At 51.4% G+C, this 14,187-nt stretch overlaps 1 protein-coding gene across 7 annotated transcripts in view; it reads left to right on the top strand.

Annotated features, from left to right (window-relative positions):
- The first annotated feature begins 1,025 nt into the window (after positions 1-1,025).
- Positions 1,026-14,187, top strand: part of Macf1 (microtubule actin crosslinking factor 1) — a 343,882-nt gene continuing 330,720 nt past the window's right edge. For 2 of the 7 annotated variants that reach the window (XM_036178128.1, XM_036178123.1), the window contains exons 1-2: positions 1,242-1,368; positions 6,580-6,853. In XM_036178128.1, the coding sequence (XP_036034021.1) occupies positions 6,634-6,853 (220 nt within the window). In that variant the 5' untranslated portion in view covers positions 1,242-1,368; positions 6,580-6,633. Of the gene's footprint in view, positions 1,088-1,241; positions 1,369-4,265; positions 4,432-6,579; positions 6,854-14,187 lie in introns of those variants that run through there. The other 5 variants (XM_036178132.1, XM_036178131.1, XM_036178125.1 and 2 more) reach the window with 4 other exon arrangements.

The following is a 14,187-nucleotide window of genomic DNA, read 5'->3' as shown; positions in this document are numbered from 1 at the left end:
AAACATTTAAAATTATTTGGGATTTATGAAAGTTATGTATAGTTAGCATTTACAATATGCTGTGGCTTCTTTGTTTGAGGTTTGCTTTTTCTTTGAGCCAGGATCTTAAGTATGTAGACCTTGAACTCCTGATCCTTGACTCTCCTCCTCCTCGACCTCTGTGTCCTCTGTGGCTTGATTTTTCTGGCAAAGTTTCTGTTGGCTTTGATGAACTTGTAGTCCTCGGCCTTACCTCCCTGGAGGACCTTTGAGTAAATCATCTGATTTTAGTTTTGCACTCATAAGTGAAAGACCATAATGCTGCCTCTTGGGATGCCTTATGATCTTTGTTTTGCCTGCTGGACTGGACCCATTGGGGCCGGTGGGCAGGGATTAGCTGCATCCTCCTCATTTATGTATCTTCAGTAACTAGTGTGTAGATGTTGAATGAATGAATGAATGAATGAATGATAAATCTATGTCTGTCATCAACCAGGTAAAGCACTTTGCACAGTAACCAGAAGACATGCGCGTATGGTGGTTGTTTCTATGCAGAAACAGTCTGGAGAGATTCACCTATCTGCACCACAGAGGCTAGAAGCCCTGCTTACATCGCTAGCTCACATAAGCAGGAGCTCAGTAAACGTCTTATCAGTGGAAGAAGCTTCTTCCAAGCAAGGCTCTGCCTATAAGTGTCTCTAATCAATCAGAGACTGGATTCTCTTCTAGGGGCCTGGTTCCCCTCTTCCCTTTACCCCTCGGGGAAATGGAGCCTCCTGGTCCCTCCTGGACTCAGTTCCCCCAGGGCCTTCTCCTAGACGAGCCCCAGGAGTGATGATAGAATGTGGTTTTAGAGGAAGTGTGCAGGAGGGCAGACCCGGGTTATTCCAGAATCAGGGCCGGGCCGGGCCGGGCAGAGAGCCCGAGCTTGGGAGAGTCATCCTGGGACTGGCCGAGAAGAGCTCCAAGGGGCGGGCCAGGGTCAGCGAGCGGCCCCGGGCCGGGGGGCGGAGAGGTCTCTCGCGCCGAGGGCGGGGAGTGAGGGGTGCGAATCGGCCCCGCGGGCCCCGGTGCGGTGGAGAGGGGAAGGCCTGCGAGAGGACGCGGGGTCAGTGCGGAGGGGTTCGGGGCCGCAGACCCGCAGGGCGCGGCGGGCGGGGTGCAGGGCGGAGAGCGCGGCGGGCGAGCAGGCGGGCAGGCGGGCGGGCGGGGGGCGGCGCCGGCGCCGGGGGTGGGGAGCGGGTTGGGCGGCTGCGCGGGCTCCGCTTCAGCCGCCGCCGCTAGGGCGCGGGGGGCGGGGGGCTCGGCGCCGCGAGCTCGGCCATTGTGGGAGCCGCTCCCCTCCGCCGCGCCGCAGCCGCCCGCCGGCCTCCTCCTCGCGCTCACACGGTAAGGCGCGGGGCGGGCTCGGGGCTCCCGGCTCCTCCACCCGCTGCGCGGCGATGCTTGGAGCGGGGCTGCCGCACCCCAGCCCCGGGGCGGCCGGCATGCGGGTTGACAGGCACGGGCACCGCGGCCGTGCGGGCCTCGCACCTGCAGCGCGGCGAGTGCGGAGCGCGCGCGGAGCCGGGGTTCCCTCGGGCGCCCGCTGCCCGGGCCAAAGGGAGGCGTGTTTCTGGGGAAAATGGGCCACACGACCCGGACCTGCAGGAGCCCGCAAGGCTGGGCAGGGAAACTCGCCTCTGGGTTCCCGAGATCGGCCGATGGCACCGACGCCCTGCCGATCCTCGGTCACGCGTCCCCGCTCTTTGTCAGCCACGCGCGGCGGGCACGCGGACCCACCCGCGCCGCCACCGACTCCCGGGAGCGCCCCTCCCCCGGCGTGGGGGTGGGGGCGAGGTGGGGAGGGCAGCAGCCTGTCGGTCGGTGCCTGGTCAGATGCTGTAGCCGACCCAGGTGGCCTGGGGACCGACCATCGAGATGCACTGGGGGTGTGGGCGCGGGTTCCTGACAACCCGGGATGGATGGAGGGACTGAGGAGTAGGGCGGAAGCCCGGAGGTCACACAGGTGTGAGTGTGTGTGAGAGGTCGAAGACTGTCACCGACCCGGGTAGAGCCGAGGAGGGCCCGGCCGGCTTCTCACCGAGGAGGCCTTGCTTTTGAGGGCCTTTGTAGTAAAAATGGGCGTCTAGGAGGGGAATGGGCGGCCCTAGAATAAAGCAGGTGGTCTGAAAGGAGGGCCAGTTTCCTGCCCAGAACTGGGGGCAGGATGGGTGCACAGCCTGAGTTTCCTAGAGGTTGGGGCTGTCACTTCAGCACCCGACCCGGTGGAAGAGGTGGGAGGTAGGTACTAGAAGGTAATGGTGAGGCGGAGGTCAGTGCCTACGATAAAGGGCAAAGCTGTGCCAGCCCGTGGATCTTTTCAACTCTTTCGATGGTAAGAGAAGGTCTGCTGTTCCATGGGAAGATCCTCGCACTGCTGACCCAGGAATGCCCTGGCAGGGCTGTTCTGTCTGCCCTGGGATTCATAGAAAACCCTTGCACGGTGGGATGCTCTTTTGTTATCTGAGTTCTGTGTTCTGGGGGAGATGTCAGTGATCCAGGAGAGTGTCTCTGCCTCTTGCTGCTTCTAAACTGAGATTCCCAGAATCTAGGAGGAGCTGTGCCCAGAGACCCAGGCATTTAGGCCACTTCCCTGTTTTGCACAGCCCTGTGTGCAGATATTCCCCTGTAAGGAAAAGTTGACAGCTTTGGCCATCCCCCGCTCCCTGGAGCCCAAACAGAACTATGTACCTGAGCCGGATCTGGATCCTTACAGGAAGGCGGACAGCTGAAGGAATGCATCATCTTGGCTCTGAGAGCCCTTGGGGTGGTGGGCCATGTGTAGCAGATGGTTAGGTCAGTGAGCTGGGCCTGGCTGAGGGAAGGCTGCCCAGTCTGGCTGGTGGAGCCCAGCTGGTTTGGAATGATTGTGTTTCCCCACTTCTCCCTCCACTAGCTAAACTGACCAGAAAAACTGACGGGTCCTTACCATCACCCCTGCCCCCATGCTGTGTGATGTATTCCCACACAGCCCTTGGAATGAGCCAATGAATATTTTATCTAAAGCTTGCGGTGTGACATACATGGTACCAGCTAAGTTTACATTCGCATTTTCACGGTGTCCTTAAAATATCCTCGAAGGAGAAGTACTGCTCCTCCCCCACTGGAGATGATGAAACTGAGTCTCCAGGAGGTAGAGTGACTTACCCCCATCTCACCTATTGTGAATGACAGAACTAGAATTTACAGGCAGGTCTATCTTGCTTCTGGGTTAGTGCTGTGTCGAGTCCGTGTGCTGGAGAAGTCAGGAATCTCCACCTAGTCTAGCTCATGTTCCCCTCATTCCTGCTGCTGAGCTTGTGCATTGGCTTTTTGAAAATCCTTCCCATCTGTTGTCCCATTTTAGCCTTACAGCATTCCTGGGAGGGAAGAAGGGGACTGTAATCATAGATTCTGTATGGAGTGCTTACTTGGTACCTGGCATCAAATGAAGGATATTATTTAGTTCTTGTAAACAATGCCATGAGGTTAGATGGTAGCATCATCTCTATTTTATAGATGAGAATGTCGAGGGTAACAAGATTAAATGGCTTCTTCAGAGTCATACAGCTAATGAATAATGGAGTAGAATTTGAACTCATATCTTTCTGCCTCGCTTTTAGCAATAGAAGCTAACATTCACACAATATTTTTGTTTGTTTTTAGACAGCTGTCTCACTAGCCATGGCTGACCTGGAACTTGCCACATAGACCAGGCTGGCCTTGAACTCACAGAGATCTCCCTGCCTCTGCCTCCTGCATCCTGGGATTACAGGCATGTTTTACCATGCCTGGCTAAAATTTTATTTTATTTTTAATTCTGTGTGCATGTGTTGTCTGTGTATGGATATGTGCACATGAGCTTGGCATCTGAAGAGGCCAGAGGAGAGCATCAGGTCCCTGGAGCTAGAGTTATGAGTAGTTGTAACTACCTGCTGTGAGTACTGGGAACCAACGTCAGGTCTCCTATAAGAACAGTGAGCTGGGCGGTGGTGGCGCACGCCTTTAATCCCAGCAGTTGGGAGGCAGAGCCAGGCGGATCTCTGTGAGTTCAAGTCCAGCCTAGGCTACCAAGTGAGTTCCAGGGAAAAAACCACAACCAACCAAACAAACAAAACCAGTATTCCTTCTTTCTTTCTTTTTTCTGTTTTTAAATTTTATTTTATTTTATGTGCATTGGTGTGAAGGTGTCAGATCTCCTAGTACTGGAGTTACAGACAGTTTTGAGCTTCCATGTAGGCACTGGGAATTGAACCTGAGTCCTCTGGAATAGCAGCCATCTCTCCAGCCCCCAGAATGCTTTTTTAACCTTTTCTCTCTATAGCCCAAGTTTGTTTGTTTGTGACAGGGTCTCTGAATATAGCCTAGAAGACACTGACCTGGCAGCCTTCCTGCCTCAACCTCCTAGCCTCCTGACTGCTGGGATTACAGGTGTGTGTGCCATATCTAGCCACATGGTTTTATGATTTATAAGTATCTGAGCCTAGGGTTGTAACCTAGCGACAGTGCTTGCCTAGCATGTGCAAGGCCTTAGGCTCAATCCTCAGCATTGGGGGGTAGGGAAGGAGACTTATAGGTCTCTCTTTCTTTCAACAGACTTCCTCTCTGCATCCCAGGCTGACCCGGCACTCAAATGTAGACTACCCTTAAACTACTTGTGGGGCTCCTCTTCCCTTCCTCCTTCCTTCCTTCCTTCCTTCCTCCCTTCCTCCCTCCTTCCCTCCCTCCTTCCTTCCTTCCTTCCCTTCCCTTCCCTTCCTCCCTCCTTCCCTCCCTCCTTTCCTTCCTTCCTTCCTTCCTTCCCTCCCTCCCTTCCCTTCCTCCCTCCTTCCCTCCCTCCTTTCCTTCCTTCCTTCCTTCCTTCCTTCCTTCCTTTCCTCCCTCCCTCCCTCCTTTCCTTCCTTCCTTCCCTTCCTCCCTCCTTCCCTCCCTCCTTTCCTTCCTTCCTTCCTTCCTTCCTTCCTTCCTTCCCTTCCCTTCCCTTCCCTCCCTCCCTCCCTCCCTCCTTTCCTTCCCTCCCTCCCTCCCTCCTTTCATTCTTTCTTTTTTTCTTTCTTTCTTTCTTTTGTCTTTAAAAACACTGTTAGTGGGCTGGAGAAATGGCTCAGAGGTTAAGAGCACTGGTTGTTTTTCCAAAGGTCCTGAGTTCAATTCCCAGCAACCACATGGTAGCTCACAACCATCTGTAATGAGATCTGGTGCCCTCTTCTGGACTGCAGGGATATGTGCAGACAGAACCCTGTATACATAATAAATAAATAAATCTTTAAAAAAAAAAACAAAAACATTAAAAAAACCCAAAACACTGTTACTGCTGGGTGATGGTAGTGGTGCATGCCTTTAATCCCAGCACTAAGAAGGCAGAGGCAGGTGGATCTCTGAGTTTGAGGCCAGTGTGATTTACAGAGTGAGTTCCAGGACAGCCAGGACTACACAAAGAAACCCTGTCTTGAAAAATTAAAAAAAATATATTATTAATTTCGTTATGCTGTGTTTTAGCTGCTACATGCATGTCTGTGTGCCATGAGCATGCCTGGTGGTGCAGAGTCCAAAAGAGGTCATCAGATCCTAGTTTGGTTCTGAGAATAGAACCCAGGACTTCTGGAAGAGTAGCCAGAGCTATTAACCACTGAGTCTTATCTCCAACCCCTCCCCCCAGCTCTGTTTCTCAAGCACTGGGATTATAGGCATGAGCCCCCATGCCTGGCATTTTGTTTTGTTTTGTTTAATACAAGATCTCATGTAGCCCAGGATAGCCTTAAACTCACTATGTTGCCAAGACTGGCCTTGAACTCTTGATCCTCCTGCCTCCACCTCCTAAGTACTGGCTCTTATGGGTCTATCTATCATCTATCTATCTGTCTGTCTGTCTGTCTATCTGTCTATATATCTTTCACATTCTTTTTTTGGGGGTTTTTTTTTTTTTTTTTTGAGACAGGGTTTCTCTGTAGCTTTGGAGGCTGTCCTGGAACTCACTTTATAGACCAGGCTGGCCTTGAACTCACAGAGATCCACCTGCCTCTGCCTCCCGAGTGCTGGGATTACAGGTGTGCGCCACCACACTTGGCTCACATTCTATATATAGATAAATAGGCAGATGATAGATGGATGGGTGAATAGATGGATGGATGGATGGACGGACAGACAGACATAAGCCCCATGAATTAGTCTTGGCATGTGTTATTTCTGCTTTGTTTTGGTTTGGTTTTTCAAGATGGGGGTTTCTCTGTGTAGTTTTGGTGCCTGTCCTGGATCTTGCTCTGTAGACCAGGCTGGCCTCGAACTCACAGAGATCTGTCTGCCTCTGCCTCCCAAATGCTGGGATTAAAGGCATGAGCCACCACCACCTCTGTTTTGTTTTGTTGAGACAGGTTTTCTATGTGTAGTCCTGGTTGTCCTCACTCTGTAGACCAGGCTGGCCTAGCTGTGTTATTTTATTTTGTAAATGAAGAAACTGAGGTTCAGGTAGGTAACGAGATCAAGTCAGTAGCAGTATCAAGAGTCACGATCCAAGTCTCAGTGTTTCTTATCTATCTGTGAGCCTTTCATTCTGTTCACATTCTTCCCTCTCTCCTCCAGATCCCTTCTCCCAGGACATCCAGTCCTTCCTGAAGCCACCCCTGGGTGCCCACCATGTCTTCCTCAGACGAAGAAACGCTCAGTGAGCGGTCCTGTCGGAGTGAGAGGTCATGTCGGAGCGAGCGATCTTACCGGAGTGAGCGGTCAGGGAGCCTGTCTCCCTGTCCCCCTGGGGACACCTTGCCCTGGAATCTGCCGCTGCATGAGCAGAAGAAGCGGAAAAGCCAGGATTCGGTGCTGGACCCTGCAGAGCGTGCCGTGGTCAGAGTCGCTGGTAAGAGAGAACTCCAGCAGCCTTTTCTAGCTGGGTGCTGTGGAGTTGAGGAAGAGTGGGCTGGTATGCACGGGCGGGCATGGTGGGGAGCTGAGAGGTCCTCAGGGCCAAGTCAGCTGGAATCTAATTTGTTCTTATGATGACTATCATTACTGCAAAATTGATGAAAGAACATTCAAGAAAAACCTGAAGAAAAAAACAAAACCTGTCACCCCCATGCTGAATGAAGTTGATTCTCATTTCTGCACTTCCCTGTGTTTTCCCCACTCAGTTGTATTTTAGGTATATAATACTTACCTTCCCCGCCTATGTTCCAGTGTGGATTTGTTTCTTCATTTACCCTAAAAGATCTTCTGATTTACAGCTCAGATTTTATGGTTATTTTGACATTTATTTTTATTTTTCCAAGACAGGGTCTCACTATGTAGACCTGACTGTCCTGCAACTTGCTATGTAGACCAGGCTAGCCTCAAAATCAGAGATCCTCCTGCCTCTGGCTCCTGAGTGCTGGGATAAGAGGTGCGTACCAGCACACCTGGCTCCGACTTTATAGTTATTTTTAAAGGCTGTGTATTTCATGATTTTTCTAAGTCCTTCTAAGTTCTCACTGTTCTGCTGTGGTAGACTAGACAGCGCTATAACAATCATGGGTCGGAAGAAAAACTTCTGATTTCTTTTATGTTATTTCCTTATAAGGAAGTCTCAGGAGAAGGCGACTTTACTCATATTACCTTTTGAAGGTTGTGCATAGATTCTTCAGCATCTCAGTGCCAGGGCTACGGGCTGCTTCCTCTAGTCAGGAGGTTCCTGTTTGCCTTTTCCAAGCAGCAGTGGTTAAGAGTGTGGGTGCCTAGAACTGAACCCAGGTCCTCTGCAAGAGCCAGTACCCTCAACTGCTGAGCCATCTCTCTGGCTCTCAGGCTAGTATTTGACTTAATAAAAAAAACGCTGCTTCTCTGGAGGCATCCAGAGCTGTCTCCTGGATGAGTGCCCAGCACCTCAGCAGACTTTGATGTCACCAAGCAGGTAGAAAGACAGAGAAGTGCTGCAGCTCGTTCAGTGACGTCATCAGCTTTCCAACCATTGCCAAGGTCTGTTCTGCTGCCTGCTTTGTGTCAGTCAGATAACATGCCTGCCTCATTTCACTGTACTGGCTGGCACTCACCTGCACCTTCTGATCAGCCTGCAGCCTCTGGTTCCCTCAGCCTTTTCCTCCTTCTTCCACACGAGTCAGAGCATTTTAGTCTAAAGGGCAAACCTGCTCCTATTACCCAACTGCTTATAAGCCATCTCTGGCTCCTCATTGCCAATGAAATAAAGGATTCATTATAAGGACCCACCCCCAATCCAGGCCCCACTCTATCTCTTCTGCTTTACCAGTCCCGTCCCCCCGCATCCCCACAGCACTGTGCAGTAGCTTAGGTATGCAGCTTGTGGAGCCAAGGGTTTTAATTTTCTTCTCTGCAAGATGCTGGCCCTTCCTCCTCCTCCTCCTCCTCCTCCTCCTCCTCCTCCTCTCCTCCTCCTCCTCCTCCTAAGTATCAGCCCTTCTAGTCCTAATGTTGTCCCCAGAGTCTCCTCCTGCACTCTGATATTCAGCTCCTCTCTCCTCCTGTTCCCTTGCACAGAAGAGCAGTTACCCCACAGGGAGCCCATCACTCCCTCACAACTGTGAGCAATTCAGTGCTGCGACTGCTTTTATGTGCTGACCTTCAGTGACTTACACAGGGGCCCTATGCCTGCTAGAGATCATCAAGCAAGGAGTGACCGACCAAAGGAGTGAAGAAGTATTTAGAGCTAACGTGTGGCAGATTGTGAGCAGGGGCAGGCAGCGGGCTGTAATGGGAAGTCAGAAGGGAGAGGGTCATGTAGATTCATCATGGGTCAGGAATCATGCAGGTATGAGCTCTGGAGGAGCCCACAGCAGAGGTGGGCTGCAGTTTGAAGGGCTGGTAGGCAAAAAGGAACCTTTGGAGGAAGGCCTTCTCAAGAATCTTGGTCCTGAAACATCAGCTAGTAACATTGGAGCAGGCCCTGGGATGCAGGAAGGGGTTTCCTTGCCCTGAGCCTTGAAAGGACATAACTCAGAGGCCACTGAGTCACAGACCTCTCATTCTCCTGAAAGCAGAGTGGATGCTTCGTTTTTCCTTCCTTATATTTTCTATAGCCCATCCTCCGTCACTCACAAAGAGTTCTAGGTGGCTTTGTGGCAGTTTCTCCCTCCAGTCTTCTCCGAGAAGGCCCTGCTGTTTAAGGTTCTGGTCTAGGCAGTAAGTCGAGGAGGATTCAGGCAAAGGCCCTCAGGGTAGGGGTTGGGCTGGGCTGTTGTGCTTTGCTTCAGGTATCATGCTGATCTTTGCATCCGGACTGCACCAATGACTGTCTAGGGGAGGGGGCTGGACCAATGAGGCTGGAGATGGGGAAACTGCCATGGTTAAAAATAACCGTGATGCAGTTGGGTGTGTTTCCTTAGCAGGAGAGAAGAGAGGCAGCAGAGTCGGGCGAGACTGCTATGTTAATGTCTGGCTGAAGTCTCCATACGATTTTAGAATGTTGTGGGGGCTCCACCAGAGTAACGAAACAGGCAGCCTTGCCTCTCAGAGACTCCCACATGTGGGTGCTGGGAGACCCTGCATGCTCTGAAGCACTCTCCTGCAGAATTTGCCTTCTGGGAGGAAGTGAAGTCAGCCTCACACTGGAAGCCACTGTGTCCTATGTAATTTTCTCCTCCTCCAGGTTTTGGGTTATGAAGCTGAGTGGGGGATGCCAGAATCAGTCTCTTCAAGGGTAGAGACTTCCCAGTCCCTAGCCCCTTTCAGTGTCTTGAGCAGGTCTTAGGACCTCACCCGATGAGGCAAGCCGGGGCTGAGAAAACTGCTTCCCAAGGCATACTTCCCAGGCTCGCAGATGCTGCCGCCCAGCCATCCTCTGCCTTCCCTCACCCCTTTCTTGCCGTTTGCCTCCCTCTTTACCAGCCCTGTCCTCATCTCCCCAAGCCTAGCCCCTTCGAAATGTACGAAGAGTCAGTTGTGAGAACTTTAGGGTTTATACAGAGGTTTCCAAGGGCTGTAAGCTAGTCATGACACACGCTAGGCTAAGGCCCCGAGGCCTTGGGGACCTGCATGAAGTCACACAGGATTGGCAGGCACAGATCTAGGTAACTCCCAGTGTGAGGTTATTCTTATTTCTTAGGCAATCTGGCCCAGCCTGACTCCTTCCTATGCAGGTGACAATTTAAATTGATGGCTGTGATCTCTAAGTCACCGCTGGGAGCAGCCTTGAGACCCTGGCCTATAGAAAAAGGAGGGGGTGGGGCCGAAAATGGAGAGAACCGGTAGTCCGTCTCAGCATCTCCCTTAAACTCCACACCCCAGACTTTTAGTTGCTTCCTCATGACGGTCTTGAGTGAATAGCAGGCCGAATGGCTATCCTTACCCATTGAGGGCAGACAGCAAGTAGTGGGAGGGCTGGGGAGGTTATTTAACAAGGTGTGCAACCCTGTAGATTAGAAACAGGAGCGTTAAGCCAGGCAGCGGTGGTGCACGTCTTTAGTCCCAGCACTCAGGAGGCAGAGGCAGGCGGATCTCTTGAGTTTGAGGCCAGCCTGGGCTACAGAGTGAGTTCCAGGACAGCCAGGACTACACAGAGAAACCCCATCTTGAAAAAAACAAAATGACAAAAGCTCCATTCTTGGGGTTGGGGATTTAGCTCAGTGGTAGAGCGCTTGCCTAACAAGCGCAAGGCCCTGGGTTCGATCCTCAGCTAGAAACAAAACAAAACAAAAACCAAAACCTCCATTCTTAGAGATCTGTGGGGGATAGGTGAAGCAAATGGCCAGACAGGTATCATGGTTTCACAGCCGCCCAACTCTAGGGGCACATTCATGATTGTTGCACTACAGATATGTATAGCTGTTATGACTACTTTCTTGCAGATACCTGTCAAGTGTCTTGTTTTCACTAGGGCAGGGTTGGTGCAAAGGGATTCACCTTCCGCCCACCCATTAGGTATTCATTCATCCATCTAACATCTCATCCTTAGGCCCTTCTTGGTTTTTGTTTTGTTTTGTTTTGTTTGAGACAGGGTGTTACATAGGCCAGGCTGGCCTTGAATAATCTGTGTGGCAGAGGCTGACTTTGAATTCTGATCTTTCTGCCTCTGTCTACCAAGAGATGGCTTTCAGGTGTGCATCACCAAGGCCAGCTTTGTTCAGTGTGTTCTATTGTGTTTTAAGGTTGAGGAAATTTTTGTTTGAATCTACAAGAAAATCCGCAGGGCAGGCAAGCTGTAAATCTCAGCAGCTGCCTGGAGGAGGAGAGTGGAGAGGAGGAGGGGAAATGCCATACTGTTTGAGTTAAGGGGGCCTAGTCCTCAGGGAGCCACGTTGTGGGAAGGAGGGCTGGAGAGGAAGAGCAAGGAGGTCCTGTGTGTTGAGGAAAGCATCCTTCAACAGCAGGGAGAAAGACGGAGAGGAAATGATGCTTTTCTGGTTAATTAGAAAGTGAGCCAACTTAGGAAGCTGAAGCTGGGTGTCTGTGGCCCTGCGGGAGACCACCCATTGTTGGTTTTCAAGTTCTCCCTGTGACATCAGACTCCCAGTCTTTCTGTGGCCACTTCCTATGCTGCCCCGCCCCCTTTATTGCTTTTGCCATTGATATTCCGAGATAGCTGAAGATGTTCTTTTCTTCATGGAATCCAGTCTAGCTGAGAGAGGGGATGGAAAGAAATCCGTTACACAGTGAAAGCTGCACACAGGAACTCAGGCTAACCAGCAGGGCAACATCCTAGAAAGTGCTGTTCATAGGGGTTGGGGATTTAGCTCAGTGGTAGAGCACTTGCCTAGCAAGCACAAGGCCCTGGGTTCGATCCTCAGCTTTTGGGGGGGGGGAGGGAGAAAAGAAAAGAAAGTGCTGTTCATTCGTTAAGCCATTCCCAATAGCTGCTCCATTACTGCCTCCTCCAGGAAGCTGCCTCTGATTCCCCCATCTGACAATCCATCTCTTCCTAGCCCTTCTCGACCTTATGGTCAAGTTCTTTGTTTCCAGGTTCACTGTCCACACCAGACATGGACCTTGTTATAATCGGGAGTCCCATCTTGCTTTTTTGACCATAGGCAGACAGACAGTCCTGAGAACACTAGTGCCATGCTCTTCACGGAAGAGCATCTGCTCCCCATTTTTGTCCATGCATCTCTCCTCCAGGACAGCAAATTCATTCATTCGTTCGTTCGTTCGTTCGTTCATTCATGTTCATGGAGCTATGGAGACAGTTGTATCCGGAGTCAGAAAATCTGGCCAAATGGCTTTACCCTGTGGAGCTTCAGTTTTATCTGTACAAGGGAGGCAGTCACACCTGCTTCCAGCGACCACTGAATGAGGATCAGAACTGACTGGACAAACAGAGGTTTACCTGCCCATTACTGCACTCAGTGTGGCCCTTCCTAGTACTTGGCTAGCAACCAGAGCCGCAGGAGGCCAGCAGTTTCCTAGGTCAGCAAGGAGCGGGCCTGAGCTTTCCACTTCCGTCGCTTTCCTTTGTTCATTCCAAGGCTTTGTCATTGAGCAGGTGGAAACGATCTGTTCTGGCCAAGCCACAGATGGAAACAAGGGCTGTAGGGTAGGAAATGGGACTCTAAAGAATAATTCTATTGGGAACTCGTATTCCTGGGCAAACAATCTTTCTCATTCTGAGCATTTTGGAGCTTTGTACCCAAGAAGGCTCCTTCTCTTCCCAGTTCCTCTCTGTCTTTCTGATCATGTGTTGTGAGTCCCTGGCTCTGTCCTGGGGCTGGGTTTCAATAGCAGAAGCCTGGGAAAGTGGGGCAGAGTGAGCTGCAGCTCCACACCACCAGCTCAGCTGCAGTGCTTTGAAAGTAAATCTGGGTCACATTTGCTGGAGGGATAGAAAATGACCACGTGGGCAGAATTCTGTGCAAGCAGCAAAAAAGACAGCCAAGCTGTCCTTTCTCTGAGGCTCAGGGTCCCTGGGACCCCAGCTGGTATGGGTGGGGCTGCTGCACTGTAAGGTGCATCCCTGTCTTTGTGCCATTGGTTTCCCACCATGCTTTTCGAGTGAGTTCCAGGTAACACAGAGAAATAGCAGTCTGGCTTGAGGCTGTCTGTTCTGGAGGTTAGGAATGCAGAGGAAGGACCGGATGCTTTGGGGACTGTGGAAGTCTGTCATTTCTTAGAGATGAGATGCCGCTAGAGGAACTGATAGGCTCTAGGACTGCACTTACCTCTGCTCAGGCCGTACTTTACCTCACTGGTAAGGTGTGAGAATTAATTATCCACCATCTCCAAGTGTTATCTTGAGCCTGTCTGGCTTCTTTTCTCAGTTGCTGTAGCTGAGGCCTGCCGTGGTTTGGCTTTATAACCAGACGTTAGCCGCCTGTGAGAAGCAGGCCAGATTCATGGCTCTGCCTTGACTCGCCTGTAGAAATAGAAAGATTCCCACCTGGAATCTCTTGTTGGACTATGGATGTGGCTAAGGAGAAGATGTGAAGCCCCTGTCATTTGAAGAATGATTTTGGGCTGCACCCTACTCCTACACCACAAGTTTTCACTTTATGGCCAAGAGAGCCTCAGTGAGCCTGTCTTTGGACGAGCCCTCCTCACTCCTTGGCTTGCTCATTTCCACAGTTCTTTGCTCTTCCGTTTATTCCCGCCAGGGAATGGCTTTGCGTATCTCAGTTGGAAGCCCTGAAAAGTTACTAACCTGATTGAGCCTCACATTTTCATTGTTAAAAAGGGGGGGGGGGGTGGGGCAAGAGATCTGCTTCAGAGTCTTGCAAAGCGGGTTAAGTGAGATCGTGGAAGTAAGCTGCCTGGCCCTGTGTCTGTCGTACAGGTAGCCCTTTACATTGGCTAGCCCCCTTGGCCTCATGATTCACTCACACACTCTATCATTGGTCCATGGCTGTGCCGATTTACTCCCTTGCTCTTTCATTGGTCCTGTGCTTGCAGACTCCAGAAACATCCCTTCAGCTACTTTGTTCAAGGCTCAGCTTGGGCTTGGGGTCCAGCTCCGGCCCACAAAAGCAAGCAAGCAGTGGGGATTCAGCTTGAGCTGTGCTGAGCATGAGCTGAAGAAAAATGTGTGGAAGTTCTGGGGGGAGGGGGCCTCCTCTTGCACCTGCCCATCTGGGACCTGGAGCAGTGAAAACATTTGATCTGGGACTTGGCAAAAACAAAACAGAACTAGGAGCTTGCTAGGGCGCCCTGAGGAGAGGGAGCACACCGCTACCTGTTTCCATCCTTTCTCCCCATTCTTTGCCCTCAGCAGGAAGGGAAGAAAGCGAAAAGAGAACAGTTGGTGGGGGTTAGAATTAGAGA

Source organism: Onychomys torridus, chromosome 2 (assembly GCF_903995425.1).
Source record: "Onychomys torridus chromosome 2, mOncTor1.1, whole genome shotgun sequence".
NCBI lineage: Eukaryota > Metazoa > Chordata > Mammalia > Rodentia > Cricetidae > Onychomys > Onychomys torridus.
Note: the sequence above shows the minus strand (reverse complement) of the source record. Positions and strands in the feature narration are given on the sequence as shown.